The 15,685-nt window shown below is 30.9% G+C and overlaps 2 protein-coding genes across 2 annotated transcripts in view; both read right to left on the bottom strand.

Moving 5' to 3' along the window:
* Positions 1-1,771: 1,771 nt before the first annotated feature.
* LOC149904801 (lysosomal proton-coupled steroid conjugate and bile acid symporter SLC46A3-like) lies at positions 1,772-7,314 on the bottom strand. Its single transcript, XM_090107550.1, has 7 exons — positions 6,544-7,314; positions 6,315-6,471; positions 5,591-5,692; positions 4,972-5,109; positions 4,024-4,107; positions 3,295-3,451; positions 1,772-1,928 (listed from the first exon to the last, which is right to left on the bottom strand). Exons 1-7 carry the CDS (start codon positions 7,312-7,314, stop codon positions 1,772-1,774), a joined length of 1,566 nt encoding a protein of 521 aa, XP_089963676.1.
* Positions 7,315-10,258: 2,944 nt separating this feature from the next.
* LOC149904800 (uncharacterized) overlaps positions 10,259-15,685 on the bottom strand; it is a 202,577-nt gene continuing 197,150 nt past the window's right edge. The window contains exons 8-9 of the mRNA XM_090107233.1: positions 11,822-11,885; positions 10,259-10,953 (exon numbers count right to left, since the gene is read on the bottom strand). Of these exons, the coding sequence (XP_089963359.1) occupies positions 10,941-10,953; positions 11,822-11,885 (77 nt within the window). The 3' untranslated portion in view covers positions 10,259-10,940. The remainder of the gene's footprint in view (positions 10,954-11,821; positions 11,886-15,685) is intronic.

The following is a 15,685-nucleotide window of genomic DNA, read 5'->3' as shown; positions in this document are numbered from 1 at the left end:
GTATGAAGTTAGATAAGATTAACACAATACACTTGAGGATATAATATTATCCAATCATGCTTAGCGTCACTATTTTTATTACTAATCATTAATTTTGAAAGTAATTGTTATAAAATTGTAGACACATTTTCTTCAGTATTTCCTACGTCAAAGTTAGATAAACATAACATAGTACATTCCTCCTTTGTAAGTACAAAATGATAACAAATAAATTATAATATTTTATTGTTTGTCTGGGTTTTATATATAAAAAAGGGCCTTTTAAAAATTAAATTGATAAAAGTATAAGATTTTGAAAACAACAATATTAAATATTATGATGTTTGTTGTCGCTTTTCTCAAAAATATCAATTAAAAACAGTACATTATTTCGCAAAAATAATTAAACTATTCAATGCGGTAGAGCTCACATAAGTAAATAAAAAAAGTAGTTTTTCTTATCTTATTTTTCTATACTCATAATTTTAATACTTATCACAATAACTGCTTGCTTGTGTTAAGATTTTAAAAGATACTTTGTAGTACAATGACTGACAAAATGTTAAATGGAATTTAGGTTGACGACCAAAATATGGATTTGTAGAATTTGTTACAGTTTATTTTAAGTAACCATATTTTGAATGTAATCTTTCATACGGTGGAATACATTCGTATCAATTCAGTTATATTATTACTTAATAATTAAAATATAATAAGACATAGTCATTTTTTCAATTTAGATACATTAATAAGAGTAATTTTCATTAATTTTAAAAAGGAGTTACGAACCCCTTTTTTATTTTAAGGCAAATGTAAAGGTATAATCTTATATAGAGAAAACGTAAACATGTTCCACGGGCGAAGCCGGGGCGGACCGCTAGTTATTGATAAAATCACATAGGTACTTACAGCTTGCATAACTATAAAATATTTATTGTTTCGTATATATTTTTATAACATAGACTTAATAATCTAAAATACAATTAATATTTTTTTTAATATTTTCTTGGATCTTAGTCGTCCATTAATGTACAAAATAATTCAATAAAGGATATTTTTGTAAAATCTTCACACATTTTTTTATATACAGCCTTATAATATACGCATTTAATTTTTCTATCTAAATAAATTCTTAAATAATTTAACTCAAATATAATTATCAATATAAGATTTCATTATTAAAATATTATGTAACAAACCAAATGTGTATAAACCTATCAAATATATATCTACTTATCACTGTATATTATTTTTAAGGTTGAGATCAGACTCAAAAATATTTTTTTTTACTTATTATATTTTAAAATTTAATACCTATTAACCTTTAGACAAAAGAAGGACAAGATGTTAAATGGAATCGCGGCGATCGATTTTTTTCTATTCTTTATAAATTTAGGTATATTATATTATTTCAAACTAAAGGAAAATAAACATAGTTATCACTGTCGCCAAATAACTCGTTTTAAAGATAAGTATATTTTTAATGCTGGGTAAAGAGCGGTCTCTATTGTCGCTTGTGTTTTATTCATAATATTTATGTCAAACTACTCAATTGATCACAAATCAATTAAATATATTATCTAATAGCTGTGCCCCGCGGTTTTACCCACAGTGCTCCGCTCCTGTTGGTCTTTCGTAATGAAGCCTTCGTCGATAAATGGGCTATCTAACATCGAAATATTTTTACAAATCGGACTAGTCTTTCCTGAGATTAGCGCGATCAAACAAACAAACAAACTCTTCAGCTTAATAATATTAGTATAGATTAAAACTCGACTAAATGTGGGTTTTCCTAAATAATTTTACTATCAGCAATTTCTATGCTTCCAATTAAAGATTCCTTCCTTTCTGTAGAATTGGGTGCTACGTCTTTACCCTTCTCTGATTTGTCTGAAACATTCTCAGCTTTCTGCCTTCTTATATCTTTCTTGTTCTGAATATAAAACCACCTAGAAAGAGAAATAAATAATTTTTTGGCTAAAATTATAGTATTACTAGCGGTCCGCCCCGGCTTCGCCCGTGGTACCTACATGTTTAAACTATCCTATCTCTCAAGATGGATCGAACTGCACATGGTGTGCGAATTTTATTATAATCGGTTAAGTGGTATAGGAGTCCATTGAGGACAAACATTGTGACACGAGATTTATATAATTATACTAGCGGTCCGCCCCGGCTTCGCCCGTGGTACCTACATGTTTAAACTATCCTATCTCTCAAGTTGGATCGAACTGCACATGGTGTGCGAATTTTATTATAATCGGTTAAGTGGTTTAGAAGTCCATTGAGGACAAACATTGTGAAACGAGATTTATATATATTAAGACTAGCGGTCCGCCCCGGCTTCGCCCGTGGTACCTACATGTTTAAACTATCCTATCTCTCAAGTTGGATCAAACTGCACATGGTGTGCGAATTTTATTATAATCGGTTAAGTGGTTTAGGAGTCCATTGAGGACAAACATTGTGACACGAGATTTATATATATTAAGATTAAGATAGCTAAAATTTGTATTATAGCTAGCTAAAATTATAGTATATAGTCTTATAGCTAGTTTTTCTATAAAAAAATGTAGCGTATGTTTGGCAACTATTTTCTTTTCATATTTCCTCCAAATCGATGCAATATATTTCGTAACAAGTTTTGTGCTGTCCAGACTATAATTGCTTTACGATATGGATATAATAAAATAAAAATAATACAGCCTTAGATCCTGAAAGATGATATAAAAGGAACCCAAATGTATGTTTTATTACGAACATAAAAAAAAATAGGTGACCGATGCGCGTGGCCGCGCGTTAAAAGTAGGTGCAATTTGACATTTGCAGAATCCAACCTTAATTACATCTTTATTCGAAATTATTGTTAGTTTTTTCGAAATTATTGTTCTGTCGGTTGTTACGTGAGAAATTTTCACACGAAATACCAAATTTGTCTATTATTTTAATAAGTAAATTACATTCTGCGCTCTGGAATACTTAAAATAATTATTTTTCTATAATGGTACCTCCCTTTTACGAATAAACAAGTTTTTAATTATTCTACGTTTTCAAACTTAACGCGAGAACTTCGCTCCATTGGCGAAAACAAAATGAAAATCGCTGCAGTCATTTTTTTTTATCGCGAACAGACAGACCAAAGACCTTTGCTACGACTTTGGTTTACTATTTTGAGTACTACATAAAGATATAACAAAGCCATTCCCTATAAGTTTACCTACAGTCTCAAGAATATTTCTTAAAGAGGAAGGTTACTGGATTTTCCCAGAACAATTTGACATACATTCTTATATAAAACGGTTTTTCCATACTCACACGAATATCGATATAGCTGGAAATGTTAGCACAGTGCTACAATAATACACAATAGACACGTCAACTTTTAGCGTCATCATGTAAATCATTGAATACGCTGGCCCGAATACCATTGACGTCACCACTTCTAATAGATTGAAGATCGAAATGTTTTTCCCTGGAAAACAAATTTCAGATTATGTTTTTGATGCTTACAATGCCATCTAGTGCCAGGCTTTAGAAAACTTGCTCTATGTAACAAATATTCTGGTTAAATTATGATTCAGAAGTGCCTTTGAAGTGTATTTGTTGATAGCAAAATTATAACTTTAATCACTACTTTATATTACGCTAAATGAACTCCTGTCTGTCCGTCTGTCTATCTGTCAATCTGTTTTTCACGCCTTAACCTAGCTTCCTAACTGATTTGCATGAAATTTGGTACAAATGTAGTTTTAGACTTGAGAAAGGGCATATAAAAGTTTTTATCCCGGAAATCCCAAGGGAACAGCAACTAAGCGAGTTTTCGTTTGATTACGCGTGCGAAACCGCGGGCGGAAAGCTACTATATAGGAGTGTATACTTAACATATTCGTGAATTGAATATTCGTGATATCAGTTGAGAAAAGCTTAATTCTACGAATACTTGACGCATCTAGGATGTCATAATCATTGATAAAGTCAATCTTATATAGGTACCAATAGTGGGACACCCTGTATACATGCATTCATAAAAGTCATTTTACATACCCAATTCATCACTTTTGGCTAGTTTAGATGATATCGATCTTAGTGCTGTGAAGGATGTTGCATTAAATGTCTCGACGGCAATAGCTGGAAGAAATATAATTACTTTTATAATAACTACTGGACGAATTCTAATTCTAATATAATACATTCATTTTAATTTATCTGAAAGACTTAGCAATATTATCTACTATTAAAATCATTTCTTATTTAATTAGCAAAACTTTATTTAAGACGTAAATTAAACCAAGTAGGTTCATAATAACCAAATGATAATATATTATTATTATAATATAGAGATCTATAAGATAGAGATATAACTACACATATAATGGCAATAATTGTCAGTGTACAGAAATTGAAAACACCAACTATATTCAAAAGTATTCAAAGGTATAAATTTATTATTAGATATATCATCTTTTATTTTTGGACATGAAAAATGTATCAGATTAATTCAATTAGGTATTTAATGCTTGGGATTATACGTTATCTTTATAAGGAAGCTTGAAATAAGATTGATATATGTCGTCTAGACAAAAGATAAACCAAAAATAAAATACATAAAAATTAAAGAATTAAAGTATTAATAATCGATCAAGTGCAAGTCGTAACTACACAATATATTTACGTAGATACGTAGTACACTTGCCACTATCACTTTTTTTTTGTTTATGTAGTGTCAAGAAAACTGCATATTCTCTGTAATCTTCAACTATCTGACTATCGCAATTCATGAGATACATTTTTTTCAACATACGGAGAGATACTTAATTTCTCTCTGTATGTTCAATGGAAGAAATCGCTATTTAGCGATAAAACCGCCGTTATTTACAATAATATATCCTAGGTAAAGTCGTAGTATTTGTAATTTATCCAGGTAGAGCAATAAAGCATAAATAGATAAATAAAGAAACAAATACTGAAAAATAAAGTGACTCATACTCATACCTAAATACATTTGCAGCGAGGTCCTAGCTTGACTAGCAGCTAAGCCTCCCATAAGTTTGCTGACAGTTGAAATAATTCCAAGAGTAGCGTCGCTCCATTTCCATCTCCTACTAAATATACTAACAGATATAAAGGCACCTGGAACAAAACACCATAGAGCTCAGAATCAAGATAGATATGCCTCTGTTTGCCTCTCAAGTGCGTCTGTTTTGTACATATGTCTATACATCTCAACTACCATCTGACAACGATTGTGTTGATGTCTAACCAAATTTGAGATCATATTGATATATGTTACATACTGTATTCTGATAATGCCTGTTTTGGTAATAGTTGGCATGTAGTGATTTCTTGTAACTATTGAAAGAAACATACTAAAAATTGTGTATTTGTTTCTACGAATGGCTTCTTACGAAAATTGAGCAATCTATTAGCTTATAACTCACATGTAATATGTAGCGTCTCCAAATATTTAGACCTAAATCGGTTAATATGGTAAATCAATTAATAATATATTTAGTGCACGAGTGCTTCTAAATAGTTATTATGAACGTAGTTTTAAACCATAGACATTAAAAATAGAGATGAAGAAGACGTTTTTTTATTTAGATTTTCTTACCGAGTGCATGAAGACAAATGTAGAATGTATTATAGAAACTGTATTTCATGGCATCCCAATTAAATCTGTACCTCGTAAACCAGTACCTTACTGTGAATTCACCTGGAAGCAAAATATATTTTAAAATAACAAAGAATATAAACTGTGCAACGGACACATTTAAAAACCTTGCAGATGAGTTTGTAATCACAGCTGTAATGCAATCTATAATGCAATTTAGTTAAAAATTAAAAAAAGTTTCTTTCTTTGGGTAATTATATCAAATCCTGCATAAAGTTTGTATCCAGTCTCGAATTATATCAGTACTATAGTGCAAAAAACACTAGGCTTTTGAATGACTGCACCGATCTAAATGATCATGCGTATATCATGCCTGTCAGTCGGCAAGTATGCATGATGGAATAGTGCATAGAACACTTTCAATTTGTTCATGACATCTATGTAAATTATCATGCGAGCATGTTAGTCATATTTGTAGGATAGAAATCAATAGAAATTGTCGACATGTCGACATGTGGCGACGGCTGAAGTTGCCTCTGCCGTTCACAACTTGCCGTTCGTGTGTTACAACTCTAAGACATATACCTCTATATTTAAATTACGATAAAAAAACATGTTGTTGTGACATGACGTTATTTTAAGATAAAAAAAACGCCACGCATTCGTTACGTTGATTAATTTTTGTAAATATTTATTGTGATCTTAGATATCATTTCTTACTTACCATACATTGGACCGTAAACAAAAGCTATAGAAACCAGAACCAAAATTGATTTGGTTCGACGCCGATTGGGACCCTTTTTGAAAACTACCTTCAGAGTATCCATCACGTGTTTAAAATTGAAGAAGCACCTCAAGAAATTGCACACTCCTTTGTCTTCCTGTAATTTATTATTGAATCTTATAATTGTTGTTCTTTTTGTATGCGTAAATTGAAAGTAACCGAAACTTACATTCTTTTTTTCCACCTTAGGCCTTTCAGGATCTTTCATACAGAAGAAACCATGGCATAAACTAAAAATATACAACAGTGAACTGAACGTAAATATTCCATAATATCCAATTCTATTGAGCAAAATTCCACTTAAAGCATGGCCTATAGGAGAACCGACAGTGAGACAAAGGTTTGCTATACCAACTCTAAACGTCCTAGACTCTTCACTCGATATTTCACTAATGTAACAAAATGCTCCCATGTAAGTAGCTATCCAACCTCCAGTTATAGCTGGGAAAAAGGCCTCAAAGAACATCGTTACTTCAACTGGCAGTTCATAGAAGAAATACGTATTGAGAAGATTACTTAAACACATAAGCAAGTCCCCCACTATTGGCATAAGAACGCAGATCTTTCTTTTCCCGGTTCGATCGCTCCATGCGCCTAAGAATAATATCAGGAAACTTGGGATCGCTGTTAGTATGATGTTTTTCCATGCCTCCATAGATGCAACAAGTGTTTGTACTTCGATTTCCTCTTGTAAATATAATCCTTTCTGGGCGATGAGTGCGTCGCAAACGTTTGAGTCATAATGAAGATTAACTCTGCACGCTTTGTCCAAATTCAGATTTTGGGTCGCAAGTCTAGACAGTGATCCTGGAATAACGTAGCTGATTAGAACTGGTTCCAGTGTTATGTTCTCACGTATGTACGCTATTTTCTCCCTTAACGTTTTCTTTTTCACTTTATCAGGTTGGGTTTTTAAGGGCGCTTCTTCATGTTCGCACATTCTGCTGGTTGTATCGTTATGAGTGATGATAGTGGTAATTACAAGTTCAAACTATTTTCGCATTGTAAATATTTGTTAGAAAGCATTAATGATGCAACGTTATCGCTGTGTAAATTATTGCATTACATTTTAAAATGCTTAGTAATATAGTATACTAACTGTGCCCCGCGGTTTTACCCACATTGCTCCGTTCCTGTTGGTCTTAGCGTGATGATAGCCTATAAGCCTTCCTCGATATCTAACACCGAAAGAATTTTTCCAGTCGTACCAGTAGTTCCTGAGATTAGTGCGTTCAAACAAACAAACAAACTCAACAGTTTTATAATATTAATTAATGAATAGTATGGATTTTATAACATATAGTATATCAGTTCGTTATCTTATTTCTCATGTTTATTTAATGTATGTCGTATGGAAAATTATGGAGCTATTTATGGATGAGGACTTTACCTCTAACTTTGAGGTCGTTGAAAGAAGTTGCAGCAAAATCTTTTGTAACCGGTTGTTTTCAGTCGATTACGTTCATTTCCTTGTGAATAGTGAAGCAAATTGCTGATAGTTTTCGGATTTGGTCAACAGGCTGCAATCGTCATGCAATCGTATTTTGCATAGACTTCAAATTGGAGCAGCTGTGGTGGAATAATCACTAGTCCCGTTTTATACAGCTCTGATAGAACAGTGTGCTTAATTTAGATTTGCCTACAAATAAACATTATAAATGCAATATAGAACTGTGATACAATTTCGTATTCATTTAGAATGGAAATGGTAACTTTCTTAAAGGCTTTAAACAAAAAATTTCTTGATGTTCGATCTCGACTCGACTAATTAGGTATCTGTTGTTCAATATGCAGTAGGTACTTCTTAATGGTGACGTACTAGAGTAATAACTGTGTTCGCTGCATCATTCGATAGTTTTTTTATCGTTCTTTCGTCGCATTGTTGTGAGCTAATAATGTTGTTTTTTTTTTACGGTTTCGGTTTTATACTCACTTTTTGGTACACAAATATTTTAAAATAGACTGAAATAATAGCGGTGAAAGCTTACTCACGCAAAGCTTATCTGATGATTTGCAGGAGAGTAAAAATTATATAAAGTAACTATAATAACACTATTTACTGTTGGTTGCACCGAGATAAAAATAATCCTAATCTAAAATATAGCTTTCTGTTGGTTGACGAACTTATAAAATCGGTTTTGTAGATTTTGTGTTTTATGATTTATATAGCAAGAAACTCTTTGTAAATGGCGGTGCAAATAGGCTTTGTAAGTGTTAAATTATAATTTATAACTATAAGGACTCGTCTTATGATTCGATGGTAGAGTAACTGACAGCCTATTTATCACTTTAAATAATTTCTTCATACATATTGGTCATATAATCTGACATACAATGCCCAGGATCTGTGAAACTCATCTCATCATGATGATTAAAAAGCTTCATTTCTTTTATATTTCTACCCACATATTTCATTAAATACTGATTTTCATATGACTTATTTCAAGGTGGTGATGAAGAATAAAACAAAATATAAAATATTTTCATGTATTTATTTAACAGACTCTCGTCTAAAAAATCGCACTATGATTGAGCAAAATAACACAGCGTGAAATGTACAAAATTTAATCTAGTTTTACAACAAAATAATTCTACGATACATATTACAACTAAATAATAACAAATAAACAACTTTAATACACTTTCAAAGAGTTCACAAGAGTTTATATATTGTCTACTTCGTATTACATAATGTCACGATTACATTTTGTTATTAACTAAATAAAATTGACAATAAATAAATATTAAATACACATATTATAAACGTTTTTATTAATAACAATTTTAGATACATATTCGACTTATATTTAAAAAAAATGTAAAATGAAGTACAATGCTTAATTTTTATAAACATTATAAAGAACATAAAATTCTACGTATATTATGTTATTTTGGCAACAAAGATTTTACTTTACATATATTATATCGCTTGTTTGAAACAAACTTTGCCCATGCATGACAATAATATATTATTTTTATTAATTATATTCAGAGCTTAATCCGCCTTGCAGAGCTTGGTGACACCAAACTACCATGTTTTGAGGTTATTATATATTAAACATTTTATTAATATAACACAATTTCATACCCTAAACAAATCTCGTTCATCTTATAACATCCTTTAGATATTTACATTCGATTCGATTATTATTTATACCTATATGTTTTATTCAAAGTTTTCAAGGGCTCACCTTTTTCTTCTGCCTTCTAATAATATAATATTTAAGTATAATATTTCCCTCGATGTTATAATTGTTAAGTATTATGAAATCTCAAAATATCAAATCGCTTTAGTATCGCTATTTGTACGATAGGTATCGTATCGTTTAGCATTTTGTGGTACGAGAGTTACATATTGCCAGTCAGTCAATAGTACCACCAAAATTTGCTCATAATTTATATTGAGTTTTCATCCCATTTTATCAATTCTCATCGAAAATTAGAAGACAAGGAAAGTCCAGTTTGCCCAGAAATTTCCTTTTATTATTATTCTAATGCACTACGCTCCTTAGACTATAATTATTTCGCTATTCAATTAAGTTTACCTTATATATTACAGGAATATTTACAATCGATATTATAAAAGTTAAAAATCATACAAAAAGAAAAAGAAAAACATTAAACTATGTCGTGGAAGAAATTCGTTGTAAATGGTTGCTTTAGGATAGATTTATTCATATATAAAATAAAATATAGTAAATTAAATTACCCAGTGAAATAATGTTACAAGTCGTTAAAATATTACGTTAGAATTAATAAATAACACAACCATTACAATTTTTTGATATTATTATTATGACATATTATTTTGAAATTATTAAATGAGAATTAAAATTAATAGTGGGATGACATTTAATTATATTGGCAATTTGTTAAGTATTATTTAAACGCAAAATCAAACATTTAATTCATAATATTAAGCCTTTTATAACAGTCAAATTATACGAAGTACCTATTTATTTTATTTGACGTCCTAATTCATGTATTTTTTGTAAAAAATATATCAAATAAATAGAAATATGGATGGTTTTAAAACATTTTATCATCATATTATGAATTTTGATTTGCTAAAAAAGTCGTCTTTTTTTTTGTTTTAAGTACCAAGACCAGCAAAAATCGGATCAGATTATCACATTCCTTATATTTTTAAACAAATTATACAGTTAAAATAGTTTTTTTTTCATTGTAAATTATATTATTTTTCTTCGATAGTCTGTCTAATTGTTTTAAACTCTACAAATAAATAATAAGCATGTTGACCCTTTTACTGTGCTTTTAAGCATCCTTGCATATTATGTAGTTGTATTCTATCATTGAGTTTATTATCACATGTAATGACATCATAAGTTTTAGACAGGACATTTTAATGAAAAACAATACTATAACATGAGTAGCCGCATTACGTCTAGTTTCAGTTCTTGCAGTTTCTACCAAATACAAAATTGCGTTTTTTCGATAATTTAAACATAAATACGGTGTTCATTTCAATAGCTATATCACTAACAATGTTACCACAATGTTAAACTATCTTATTTACAGATCCAGAGGAAGCGCAGTTACTATACATCATCGCAGGATCCTGAAATCATGAAAAAACACAATTATAATCATGAAAAATTCACCTTGCACTTGTGTTTAAAGAATCACAATTAATTTCATGAAATATGTACTGTTTTTCTTGTAAGGTTTTGACTTATTAACAATTACTATTTTTGAATAAGTTTGAGAAGCTTTGCTCGTAAAGATACAAAGATTGAGTATTAACAATTACTGTTTTTGTAACTTGTCTTTATAAAGATTTCTCCTGGATAGAAAGACAGTTATTTCATGCTATTTTATATACATAATGAACTTGAATATATTCCAAAACACCATTAACTGTGCATTTAGACAAAACGAACATAGAGCAAGAGCTAGAGCAAGAGCATTCTTTCGTGATCTTTTAATGTCAACGATAACTCGTATTCAGTGTTGTTCAGTATTAGAACATTGTATAGAATCTTTTCGAACCCACTAAGAACAATGAAAGAATGCTTTACGCCTGTTTACATTAGAAGTTTTTGACATAGTGGGGTTAGAATGAGCATTCGTTAGTTTGATCTAAATGCACCGCAAGAATTTATACAAACTTAACTACTTACTTCAAGTTTACTTATAATTAATTTAAATTATTTTTGTTATTTTTATTAATGAGTACTTTTTGTGTGATATATTGATAAAACATTTGACTTAATAATTAATGATGGTATGTAGTTACTGTATTCACTTTTTTATGTTATTGTAATGATTTAAATGTTGTGTGCAGTTTTAATTGGGTCGTAATCTTAATATTGTTTAATTTAGTAAGTTGATGTAAATGTTCTTGGATTATATCCTGTAACTGTGCCTTATATAAATAAATAAATAAATAAATAAATAATTTTAACTTTGTATAATGTTAAATTTACCTTAATGTATCAACTGCGCTGAATGTAGAACATATGACTATGAGCGTGGCCGATGCTAGCAACCCTGAGAACAAACAGACAATTAATATTTTTTGATTTATATTAACAGTGATTTTTGATAAGTTTTACTAACCTAACTTTGTTTAATTTACCTAAATATATAATATTTTACTCCTTTAACTCCTGAGGATAGCAATATTTTACAAATTCAAAATAGCAATGGCATTTTTAAATTGTCTTTGTTAGTTTTATAGGCCGGGAGATACTGACAAAATTATTTTTGTCATTGCGTACTTAGACCCCTGAAGAACCGCCATACTGGTATAAATGACCCAATATTTTATGTCATTATCTCCCGGCCTATTATAAACATTTTTGTTCTACAAGTATTCTGTCAATTTGCTCGTTAAAATTTATCTGCTTACAAAGTTTATGAATAAAACGTACAATTCGACATCGATGTAAATTTTTGATGAGATTAAAAATATAACTCAATGGAGATATAAAATATTGACATGAAAACCGAATTTATAACAACAATAACAATTAATATGAACGCAGCGCAATAAAATAACGACTGAGTACATAAGATTAAAATTGTGTTTTTAATAATGGATTAACTTTTAGTCGAAATTATTATATACTAGAGGTCCGCCCCGGCTTCGCCCGTGGTACATATTTCGCAATAAAAGGTAGCCTATGTCCTTTCTCGGGTATCAAAATATCTCCATACCAAATTTCATGCAAATTGGTTCAGTAGTTTAGGCGTGATTGAGTGACAGACAGACAGACAGAGTTACTTTCGCATTTATAATATTAGTATGGATTTTTTATCTTTAAGTTTGAACAGCAATAAAAAGTATAATTGTATACGTAGTATATTATTATTAGTCTGTGGTATAATATTAGACCGGGAGATACTGACACAAAATTTCGAGTCATTTGTAACAGGATGGCGGTTCTACAGGGTTCTTAGTACGCAATGACAAAAAGAAAAATGATAGTGTGAACGCTGGTACCGGCGGCTTAGTCGCGTGGGCGTTAGTCGAACTCGTCGGAAAATAGCGAAAGTCAAACTATTTATAACAGTATGGCACTTATTTTTCCTGGAAGTTTGAGGATCAAAGAATATAAATACAAAATTTCAAAGATCTAGGTGTTGGAAATCTTCACTTATATAAATTAATATAAAATTTATAAATTAATTTTTCAAGTATGACAGCACTTTCTCCCCCTACTAGAAGTATGGCAAATATAATAATGGTCACATTTTATCAAATACTCTCCAAAAATCCAAATGCAATACTGGTACAAAAAGTTTGGCGAAATAAATTTTTTTTGCAGATTTTCGGCGGTATGGCGACCATTTGGAATCGTCTGAAAAGTATGGCATGGCGATTCTCGTAAATGGCTGCACGACGATGGTTACCTGTGCAAAAGTTAGCATGGTACAAATGGTTGAATAATTGTTTTATTTAAATCAACATATTCGCGTCGGTATGGCGGGCTGTAAGTCACACCGGAAAAGTATGGCATGACACTACCGCCTACTTCTTTTTTATGGGCTATCGGTAAATACTAAAATTTTTGTGTTACAAATCGTTTGACTTTCGCTATTTTTCCGACGAGTACGGCTAACGCCCACGCGACTAAGCCACCGATACCAGCGATCACACCATCATTTTTCTTTTTATCATTGCGTACTAAGACCCCTGTAGAACCGCCATCCTGTTACAAATGACTCGAAATTTTGTGTCAGTATCTCCCGGTCTATATTGTGTAAACTGGCACGAAAAAGTTTTTTAATCTATATATTTTTATCTGAGTATACCTGCCCTCCAAAGTCGTACCGAAGAATACTTAATACTAGCTAATGCTAGTGGTACTTAAAGTTTTATTTTTGGATAATAAAAAGTTAAAAAAATAAGGATTGAATTTTTAATGGTGATGAGTTTTAACGCGTTAAAATTTTGTGGACACGAGGTCATTTCGCGGAAAAGCTTATGCAGTAGGTATATTATTTTTTTGTTATAATTTTCATCCAAGAATTTTATAATTAATCTTCAATCGAAGGAGTAATACACACTTTTATTAAAGTTTTTACCGAAATTCTTTAATTTTTCTATTTTAACAATGTTGACTCAAAAATACATATAATTTTTACTAATGAACCTGATTTCAAACATCTTAATTAAATTATATGTTACTTATAAAGTAATAGATGCAGCCACAATACAACATTAATAACGAATATGTTATTTGATTACCATTTATTTAATTTATTGCTAACCATTATTTATTTATTTCTAACCAATTAATTTCATGAACACAGCATTTTATGTACAATGTAAATAAAAACAAAACAACATTCCTAAAAAAACATGCAAGTACGTTTTTTCGTCCCGAAAATTCTTTCGTAACAAAATACACGTGGAGCATAAAACATCAAACGTTACAAAACCAATATTTTAAGATTATTGAAATAAAACGGTAAACGGGACAAAGAAAGTGGAATATTAATACAGAATAGATTTCAGGACCAGATGTTGCCCTAGACCTGTTTAATAAACTTGGTCAAATGAACAATAGATTTTGGCGTCGATATTGAATCTTACACGCGGGTTTTTGAGGATGGGTTTTAAATGCAATATGTGTGAAAATTATGAAAATACGATACGAGTACGTTTACAATATATAATACTAGCGACCCGCCCCGGCTTAGCACGGGTGCAATGCTGATACTAAATACACTACAGAAAAAAGTTGTGTGGTTTTATGAAACCACGGTAAAAGTGAAACTTTTCGAACGGTTCCGAACACTGCTTTGTGTAGCGCATGTCGCGTGACTGTCGGCTGCTGAGTAGGTATAGCTACTCGGCAGCCGCGATACACGCGACATGCGCTACACAGACCAAAAAGTTTGAGACGATGTAATAAAAGTTTCACTTTAAAACTGTGAACGTTGTATATAAAAACATAGCGGGCCGCTCCGGCTTCGCACGGGTATAAAATATAGGTATAGCCGGGCGGCCGGCCGCCGCAAACGCTACGTCCCGCAATTTTTAAATCTGTAATATCTTCGAAAATATTCACTTAAATCATATGTAAAGGGCCATATAGATCTATATTAAATGAACAATGTATTCAAGGTATTTAATTGGTTAAGGATTAATGCTGTATTGGTTAAAACCGCTTCGAAAATTAGCCATTATTTGTCGTAAATAGTAAATGACAAAAAAAAGTTATTGTGGGTTATCCATAAGAGATAGACATATACCATCGCGGACTTTTCTGTAGACCTTTTCAATGTGTATAAAACTTAGTACATTATTTTGATAAAACTCGTAGGGTTCAGCCTGCGTTTGCAATGTAAGCGGAAAAAATGTAATTTTTTACGACATCACATTAGAAACCTCAAAAATAACAGTATTTCTCCGCTATTTAATGGATGTTATTATACATACCTTCCTCTTGAATCACTCTATCTATTAAAAAAAACCGCATCAAAATCCGTGTCGTAGTTTCAAAGATTTAAGCGTACAAAGGGACATAGGGATATAGGGACATAGGGACAGGGAAAGCGACTTTGTTTTATACTATGTAGTGATGATGTACATTACGTGTTGTAGGTTACAGTTAAAACTCAAAACAGGTCAAAACTACTTATGCTCCAAAACTTAGTCAAAAGCTTTAATCGATTCTTTATTATGTACTTATCTCAATCGACGTTTAGAAAATTTCTATAGACATGAAACGATGCATCAAGTTTAACGTAAACGTAACGTAAGCATTTAAGATACATTTAAGCTAAATAAATAATGTACGATTTAGCTATGTAGCTATGTATGTACATACAAGGAAAAA

Source organism: Colias eurytheme, chromosome 11 (assembly GCF_061535395.1).
Source record: "Colias eurytheme isolate Ceu_HAF_F1 chromosome 11, ilColEury1 Martin Lab GWU primary, whole genome shotgun sequence".
Classification (NCBI taxonomy): domain Eukaryota; kingdom Metazoa; phylum Arthropoda; class Insecta; order Lepidoptera; family Pieridae; genus Colias; species Colias eurytheme.
This window is presented reverse-complemented; position numbering and strand designations above follow the sequence as displayed.

Coding starts and splice junctions, on each gene's coding strand:
- LOC149904801 (XM_090107550.1), bottom strand. CDS start 7,314: ATGTGCGAACATGAAGAAGCGCCCTTAAAAACCCAACCTGATAAAGTG. Junction 6,472..6,543: donor CTAAGGTGGAAAAAAAGAAT/GTAAGTTTCGGT, acceptor AATAAATTACAG/GAAGACAAAGGAGTGTGCAA. Junction 1,929..3,294: donor CCAGCTATATCGATATTCGT/GTGAGTATGGAA, acceptor TTCTCTTTCTAG/GTGGTTTTATATTCAGAACA.